Consider the following 9,050-nt stretch of genomic DNA (forward strand, 5'->3'; position numbering starts at 1 on the left):
ATAAACACAAATTCAAATGAAAGGACGCGACTTTTCATAGTTGAGCGGGAGGGAGCATTTTGAAAAGCACATTGGCGCTCTCTTTTTTGTTGGCCGCGTCAACACATGACTAAAATTTAGGTATATATAGCCGCACCCAGATACCTCTCTCCCCAAGATTTACAAAAGGGTCACTAAATATATACGCTTTTTCTTCGAATTATAATCTCATTTTTGGTTCTTGATCTTTTGAATTCTGGCCGTTTTGTTTGATTTGGAGGATGGGTTCTTCATCAATTCTCGATTCTCCAGCTGCTGATGCAGGTATTATAGATTCTGATTGATGGGTTGCAATTTTTTTGGATGTGTGTGTTTATCTGGTGCATGAGGCTCTTGAATTAGGTTTGCATAAGGGTTTTGATTTAGCAGTCATTTTGGTTTCAGTTCGTGACCTAGTGGATGTATAATTAATTAGTATACTTGATTGTTTAAGCTCGCGACAATTTCACTTGTATTTATTGTTGCGAATTTGTTTGATGTGATGTAATCTGTGTTGATTTGTTTTCTTTATGATTTATTGGATTTGTGAAGAAAATTGAGATTGGGTTGAATTGGATTTTTTTCCATTAGGGTTTTGAAGTGAATTTTGAGAAGGCGGCGGTGAAAGGTTTATGGAATTTTAGAATTTGTTCGAATCAGCATTAGGTTTAAATCTTTAATTAATTCTGTAAGGGGTTGATAAATTGGTGTCATTTTCAGGGGGGATAATAAGTAGTTGCGTGGATTGGACTGTGTTTTTCATATTTGATTCTGCTTCGCAAAGGATATATGTTAAAAATAAATTAGAATTTAGGTATTTAGCTGATGTTTGTCTGCTGACCTGCTGTGTGAATGCTATTTAAGTGCCCGGTACTCGTTAATCAATGCAATGTATGATTTATGTACAAATTGCTAAAATTTATGCATCAGTACGCGCACAACATATGCGTGTAAACACGCGCACAACTTATATTTATAAAGACACAACATATCATCAATGCAGAGCGCGCGCACACACACAACATATATGCATAAATAAGTGCACAACATATTTCCATAAATATGAAATCCTGTCGTTGAAGCAATGGTCTTTTTATTGTTTATCTTTCCATCTAAATGCATAAGAATCTGCTTTGGCAAGTGGTCAAGTCAATTGTGATTTGCTTTGATTGTTTGTGATGTATTTGTATTCAAAAACTCTGCATGCATTTACAATTGTTGATGCATAGTATTTGAGACTCATTATTTGCAGTAACTTGCTATGTATTATTTTGCAACATCTTATGATATCTGGATTCCGGTGCTGGTAATTAGTTTGTGCATTTCAATTATATTTGCTTAACTTGTTGTGCCATTAGAAATTAAAAGAACTATGCTTTCTTTTTAATTTTATTATCTATTATCATTCTCTCAACTGCTTTATGATTTGGTTATTATTGTCATTATTAATTGTCATTATTAATTTATTAATTTATTGTTATTTTATCCTGTGGTTGAATTTGAAGAGAAGAGAAATATACCAGGAGTTGAAGAGAAGAGAAATAAACGAAAGGCTGCAGTTTGTGATTCTGAGAAAGGATCTGCAAGTGGCAAAAAGAAACTGAAAGCACACAACTTGCAAAGTAGGGAGGTTTCTGCCGGCTCTCCTAAAATCCTAAAGCTAGCTGCTGCTTGTGCTGATGACAAAGAGAAGGCTGACAAAGTATCCAAAGAAATACCAAGCACTAAAACAAGAAAAGATCAGGGTGTAGATGAAGTCGTCGCTGTGCAAAAAGCACATGCCTCACAGAGTAGGGAGGTTTCTGCTGGTTCCCGAAAAATGCCAAAGCGGGCTGCTGCTTGTGCTGATGATAAAGAGAAAGCTGTCAAAATATCCAAAAAGGTATCAAGCAGTAAAACAAAAAAGGGTCAGTGCGTAGATGAAGTAGCTGCTGAGCAGAAAGCACAAGTCTCAAAGAGTAGCGAGGTTTCTGCTGGTTCTCGGAATATGCCAAAGCAAGCTGCTGGTTGTGCTAATGACAAAGTGAAAGCTGTGAAAATATCCAGAAAAAGCACTAAAGCAAAAAAGGATCAGGGTTTGGATGAAGAGGAAGTGGCTGTGAAAGAGGCACATGTCTCTCAGAGCAGTGAAGTTTCTGCTGGTTCCCGAGAAATGCCAAAGCGAGCTGCTGATAAAGAGAAAGCTGTGAAAATATCCAAAAAGGTATCAAGCGTTAAAGCAAAAAAGGATCAGGGTTTAGACGAAGAGGAAGTGGCTGTACAAGAAGCACATGTCTCAAAGAGTAGTGAGGTATCTGCTGGTTCCCGGAAAATGCCAAAGCGAGCTGCTGCATGTGCAGATTTCAAAGAGAAAGTTGTTCAAATATCCAAAAAAGCATCAATTATTGAAACGAAAAAAGACCGGTGTGTAGATGAGGAGGAAATGGCTGTGCGGCTAACAGCTGGACAAGAAGATGGCCGGCCATGTAGGAGACTCACTGATTTCATTTTACACAATTCTGATGGGGTACAACAGCCCTTTGAAATGTTGGAAGTTGATGATTTGTTTATCTCTGGCCTGATTTTGCCTCTTGAAGAAAGTTCCCAAAAAGAGGATTGTAGCATCAGATGTGAAGGCTTTGGACGAATTGAAGACTGGGCCATTTCTGGCTACGAAGACGGGGTTCCAATAATATGGGTTTCAACGGATGTTGCAGATTACGATTGTGTCAAACCATCAGCTGCTTACAAGAAGCACTATGAACACTTTTTTGCCAAAGCCACTGCTTGTATTGAAGTCTATAAGAAATTGTCAAAATCTTCTGGAGGAAATCCTGATTTGAGCTTTGATGAGTTGCTTGCTGGGGTTGTTCGTGCAATGAATGGTATGAAGTGCTTCTCTCGTGGGGTATCCATTAAAGATTTCATCATCTCTCAGGGTGAGTTTATCTACAATCAACTTGTTGGGTTGGATGAGACATCTAAGGATGATCAGCAATTTCTCGAGCTACCTGTCCTCATAGCCCTAAGAGATGAAAGTAGCAGGCATGTAAATGATTTTCAAGAAAGGATTGGATCCACAAATGGAACACTGAAGATTAGAGACAATGAGGACCAAAAGAATTCTGTAACAGAGGAAGGAGAGGATAAAAAAATGGCAAGATTGCTGCAGGAAGAAGAGTTTTGGAAGTCAATGAAGCAGAAGAAAGGTCAGGGTTCAAGGGTGGCTTCTACCAAATATTATATAAAAATTAATGAGGATGAGATTGCAAATGACTATCCTCTGCCTGCATATTACAAGACAGCCAACCAAGAAACAGATGAATACATAATTTTCGATGGAGGCCTTGATGCATGTTATACTGATGATTTGCCTCGAAGTATGCTTCATAACTGGGCATTATACAACTCAGATTCAAGGCTTATTTCCCTGGAACTTCTTCCAATGAAACCTTGTGCTGAAATTGATGTAACTATATTTGGATCAGGGGTGATGACTGAGGATGATGGATCTGGGTTTAATCTTGAAACTGACACTTCTCATTCTTCCTCTAGTGGATCAGGAACAGCAAATGTTGATGGCATTCCTATATACTTGAGTGCCATAAAGGAATGGATGATCGAATTTGGATCCTCAATGGTATTTATATCGATACGCACAGATATGGCCTGGTATGCTGCAAAATTTAGAGAAAGTATACGTGTCTTTTAATATTTTTTTTCTTTACTTTTGTCTCATGAGTGTCCTAATTAATTTCTTTTCCAGTCATGGCATCGTAACATTGGTCACCTCTGTAAAGTTTTGAGTTTCATTTTGGGACACTGATAACAGCGAAGCAATGTTTTTATATAAAGAAAAGATACACTAACTTAAGCTGCTTTAAACTTTATAGTATGAATTTCATTGATTACATTTCCTGTCACGAGGCTTCTAATTGTTATGTTTTCTAATCTTACAGGTACAGGCTTGGCAAGCCATCAAAGCAGTATGCACCGTGGTATGAACCAGTTCTTAAAACTGCCAGGGTTGCAATATCCATTATCACATTATTAATGGAGCAGGCCCGAGTTTCTCGTCTTTCATTTATGGATGTTATCAAAAGAGTTTCAGAGTTTGAGAAGGGTCATCCTGCTTTCATTTCAACTATTCCAGCAGTTGTTGAAAGATATATTGTTGTGCATGGACAAATTATCCTGCAGCAGTTCTTAGAATTTCCTGATGAGAAGATTAAAAAGTCTGCATTTGTGGCCGGCCTCACAAAAAAAATGGAAGAAAGGCATCACACCAAGTGGCTTGTGAAGAAGAAAAAGATTTTGCAGAGGGATGAACCAAATTTAAATCCTAGAGCAGCAATAGCCCCTGTGGTATCTAAGAGGAAGGCTATGCAGGCAACAACAACAAGGCTAATTAACAGGATCTGGGGTGAGTTTTATTCAAACTACTCTCCGGAAGATATGAAAGAGGGAATAAGTAGTGATGAAAAGGAGGAAGAAGAAGCTGAAGAGCAAGAGGAAATTGATGATGACGAGGAAGATGAGGAGAAGGAAACTTTAGTGGCTTTAGAAAAAACACCCACACCCACCTCAACACCAAGAAAATCGAAATCAAACTCTAAACTGAAGGACGTAAGTTGGAATGGGAAGCCTGCGGGTAAAAGATCATCTGGTGAGATGCTGTATAAACAGGCAACACTACATGGAAAAATGATTGCTGTTGGGGGAGCTGTTTTGACAGATGATGCATCTGCTGAACTTCCAGCCATCTATTATGTGGAGTACATGTTTGAAAGTTCAGATGGAACGGAAATGATTCATGGAAGATTGTTGCGACAAGGATCTGAAACGGTTCTTGGAAATACGGCTAATGAACGGGAGTTATTTCTTACAAATGAATGCATGGAATTTGAACTGATGGATGTTAAGATGCCTGTTATTGTGGAAATTCGGTCAAGGCCTTGGGGACACCAGCACAGAAAAATAAATGCAAACGCTGACAAGATTGATAAGGCCAGAGCTGTAGAAAGGAAAAATAAGGGATTGGAAACTGAATACTACTGCAAAAGTTTGTATTGGCCAGAGAGAGGTGCTTTTTTCAGTCTTCCAGTTAATTGCATGGGTTTGGGTTCTGGTATCTGTAGTTCTTGCAGTGCAAATAAGGACCACACTGAAAAAGAAAAATTTTCTGTGAGCTCATGCAAGACAAGTTTTGTGTACAAGGGAACTGATTATTCCATTCATGATTTTCTCTATGTAAGTCCTGATCAGTTTGCTACAGAAAGAGTTGGGCAGGAAACCTTCAAAGGTGGAAGAAATGTGGGATTAAAAGCTTTTGCTATATGTCAATTGCTTGAAGTTGTGGTCCCTAAAAAAGCCCAACAAGCTGATGACAGTTCTACTGAGGTCAAGGTAAGGAGATTTTACCGACCTGAAGACATTTCAGATGAGAAGGCGTATTGCTCAGACATTCGAGAGGTATGTGTCAAACTTAACTATTTTTTTTTGCTAGGTAGAATTCTTCCTTGTGATGTTTTGAATTTTATCCAACCTAATTTTCTACTGATAAAGACTCTGTAATAAACTTCCTGTTGCATGTTAATGAGTCTTTTATGCATATGGGTATAATTTTTGTTTGTTTTTAGTGGCTAAAAATGGGTACCCTCAGGTTTATTATAGTGAAGAAACACACACCCTTCTTGTCGAGGCAATTGAAGGGAGATGCGAAGTGAGAAAGAAAAGTGATCTTCCGTCATTTGATGCTCCCACTATATATGAACATGTGTTCTTTTGTGAATATCTCTATGATCCTCATAAAGGTTCTCTAAAGCAGGTATATTTTCTTGCAATTTTAAACATTAGCACTTCCTTGGTGAAATTGAATATTGTATTGTGGTTTATTTATATCTTTATATAAATTGCTCTGCTTATGTATACCACTTTGTAAACACACTTCTGTGATATTTTAATAGTTGCCATCGAACATCAAGTTGAGGTATTCAACTGTTAAGGGTGCATATGATTCTTCCTTAAGAAAGAACAAGGGAAAATGTAAGGAAGGGGAGGATGATTTAGAAGCTGAGAAATCAAAAGAGAACTGTTTGGCTACATTAGATATCTTTGCTGGTTGTGGAGGCCTGTCAGAAGGGTTGCAGCAGTCTGGTATCCTTTCCCCTTCTCTCCCTATGTGTGTGTTCGTGCGTGTTATTAAGTACACATTTAACTGCAACAAAGCTAGTTGTGAGGTATAACCTCTTTCACGAATTGAACTTAGGCCCGACTATAAGCTAATTTCAAAATTGCAGGTGTCTGTAGAACAAAGTGGGCAATTGAATATGAAGAGCCTGCGGGTGATGCGTTCAAACTCAATCATCCAGACACCACAATGTTCATCAATAATTGCAATGTGATTTTAAAGTAGGCATTAATTTTACTAGCGTGGTTTCTCTCCTTTGTTATCTGAAACTAGTTTTCATAAGTTATTTTTGTTGCAGGGCCATCATGGATAAGAGTGGAGATGCAGATGATTGCATTTCAACACCAGAGGCAGCAGATTTAGCTGCTAAATTAAGTGAGGAGGAACTAAAGAATTTGCCACTGCCAGGACAGGTTGATTTTATCAATGGAGGCCCCCCTTGTCAGGTTTGTGAAGTTTTTTGCCTTCTCAGAAAAGTGTAGAAGTTACTTGTATTGATTCACATGGCATGTACTTGCTGCAAATTGCAGGGATTCTCTGGAATGAATAGATTTAACCAGAGCTCTTGGAGTAAAGTACAATGCGAGATGATTTTAGCATTCTTATCCTTTGCGGATTATTATCGACCAAAGTATTTTCTTCTTGAGAATGTGAGGAATTTTGTGTCCTTCAACAAGGGACAAACATTCCGTCTAGCTATTGCTTCCCTTCTTGAGATGGGTTACCAGGTGAAAATTAGCAAATAAGTCATAGATGTTACTGTAATAATCTATTGCCCCCTTTTTTTAGACAAATATAATATTTGACTGATTCCTTTTCTACTCAGGTTCGGTTTGGTATACTTGAAGCTGGAGCATTTGGAGTTCCTCAATCGAGGAAGCGTGCATTTATTTGGGCAGCATCTCCTGAAGAAACTCTCCCCGAGTGGCCAGAACCGATGCATGTCTTCGCTGCACCAGAGCTAAAAGTTGCATTACCCGGAAACAAGCATTATGCTGCTGTCCGGAGTACACAAGCTGGAGCACCGTTTAGAGCTATCACTGTTAGGGATACGATAGGAGATCTTCCGATGGTTACCAATGGGGCGTCCAAGACAACTTTAGAGGTACTCAAGTCATTTCTTAAAGCAGCAATGTTATGTACAGTAGAAGATATTGAGTGAGGCTAACACCTTAATTTATCACCTGCAGTATCAGTGTGATCCCATCTCATGGTTTCAAAAGAACATCCGGGCAAATATGATGGTCTTGACAGATCACATATCGAAAGAAATGAATGAGCTCAATCTCATTCGCTGTCAGAGAATTCCAAAGCGACGAGGTGCAGATTGGCATGACCTTCCCGAGGAAAAGGTATTAGCATAGCCAACTATATTAGAGTCATAGGTATATATTTGCAAGGGATTTTTTGTGGCAGTTTTCATGATGCTTATTGAAATACAGGTCAAACTGTCAACTGGACAATTAGTAGACTTGATACCATGGTGCCTTCCAAATACTGCCAAGAGGCATAACCAATGGAAAGGGCTGTTTGGAAGGTTAGATTGGGAAGGAAACTTTCCCACTTCTATCACTGATCCTCAACCAATGGGAAAAGTTGGGATGTGCTTTCATCCTGATCAAGACAGGATTTTAACAGTTCGAGAGTGTGCACGCTCCCAAGTAAGTTCCCTTGTTAGCATCATAACCATAAAGGGACTGTGAAACAGACGTTTGGTGTTGAACCTTAGGCGCAGATATCTAGTTTTGGTTATTATTGCACTCTCCACTGGCCTTAAAATCTTTTTGTCGGGATTTTTGTGATTGCAGGGGTTTCCAGATAGCTATCAGTTTTATGGTAACATTCTACACAAGCACCGACAAATAGGAAATGCGGTTCCTCCTCCTTTAGCATATGCACTTGGAAGGAAACTCAAAGAAGCATTGGAGGGCAAGGGCTCAATGTAATTTCGCATTCAACTTCTTGCCAGTTTTTGATTCAACTGATGCAGCCTGCAGATGAATCTGTATATCAAAAGTTTAGTCTTCATTTTTGTCCCTTTTTGCTTGCAAGAAAAGCAACTAGAAACTGTATAGGTCTATTCTAAGCAGCAATTGGTTTTTTTTATATGAGAAAATAATTGTGGAACTTATACACCAGTGTTACAATAATATACTCATAATTGTTTTGAAGTTTCTATAATCTGTACCACCATTGTAGTCTTTCTCAGTTTAATATCCTCATAACATATCAATATCATCATACCATCAGTGGTAGAAGTTTTATAAATGTGAGTGTTGGTCATGGTAGGGGTGAGCATTTCGCTTGATCCCGATTCGATCTCCATTATATTTGGGTCAGAAAATTGGGATTTTTTCGGATATGGGGTGAGGATCGGGAAATTTCTCTAAAAGGAGGATCGGGAAATTTCTCTAAAAGAATTCTGGAATCGCGACGAGTTCGGGTTATTGTTTTCCGATCCTGAAACTCTCTGATTTTCATATATAATATAGATATTATATTTATATTTTAATTATAAATATATTATATTTGTATATTTTTGATTTTTTTTTTCTAATTTAGATAATCCCATTATGTTATTATTTAAATATTGTCATTATAATGCAAATTGATTATAATAAATTTAGTTTTATCTTCTAATTTTATTATAAATAGGTATTAGTTTGAATTAATACTTAGAATGTTATATAAAAGTATAGAAATATTATATACAATGACTTAATATACTTTAATTAAAATTTATATTATTAAATATATTATAATATTTTTTAAAAAATTTATGAATTTCCGGAATCTCCGTGGGGTCCCCGTTCCCTATTTAATGCGGGAATGGAGGAGGAAAAGAATCTCCGTACAGAGATCG

At 37.8% G+C, this 9,050-nt stretch overlaps 1 protein-coding gene across 2 annotated transcripts; it reads left to right on the plus strand.

Annotated features, from left to right (window-relative positions):
• Positions 1-6: 6 nt before the first annotated feature.
• LOC108215380 (DNA (cytosine-5)-methyltransferase 1A) lies at positions 7-8,359 on the plus strand. Of its 2 annotated transcripts, none has more exons than XM_064090570.1 (12): positions 7-303; positions 1,524-3,669; positions 3,957-5,469; positions 5,660-5,824; positions 5,964-6,153; positions 6,297-6,408; positions 6,486-6,633; positions 6,718-6,837; positions 7,014-7,292; positions 7,378-7,539; positions 7,630-7,848; positions 7,996-8,339. In XM_064090570.1, the coding sequence occupies exons 1-12, from the start codon at positions 261-263 to the stop codon at positions 8,131-8,133; spliced, it is 5,235 nt and encodes a 1,744-aa protein (XP_063946640.1). In that variant the 5' UTR covers positions 7-260; the 3' UTR covers positions 8,134-8,339. The 2 variants fall into 2 exon arrangements, with proteins under 2 accessions (XP_063946640.1, XP_017243367.1); XM_017387878.2 differs by having other exon boundaries at positions 9-303; positions 6,718-6,915; positions 7,996-8,359.
• The last annotated feature ends 691 nt before the right edge of the window (positions 8,360-9,050 follow it).

The sequence above is a fragment of the Daucus carota genome, chromosome 3, assembly GCF_001625215.2.
Source record: "Daucus carota subsp. sativus chromosome 3, DH1 v3.0, whole genome shotgun sequence".
Taxonomy (NCBI): domain Eukaryota; kingdom Viridiplantae; phylum Streptophyta; class Magnoliopsida; order Apiales; family Apiaceae; genus Daucus; species Daucus carota.

Excerpts from the sequence above, each read along its gene's own strand:
- LOC108215380 (XM_017387878.2), top strand. The coding sequence starts at position 261 with ATGGGTTCTTCATCAATTCTCGATTCTCCAGCTGCTGATGCAG. Across the intron at positions 6,916-7,013 it reads TTCTTGAGATGGGTTACCAG|GTTCGGTTTGGTATACTTGA; the intron begins GTGAAAATTAGC and ends TTTTCTACTCAG. Across the intron at positions 7,849-7,995 it reads GAGAGTGTGCACGCTCCCAA|GGGTTTCCAGATAGCTATCA; the intron begins GTAAGTTCCCTT and ends TTGTGATTGCAG.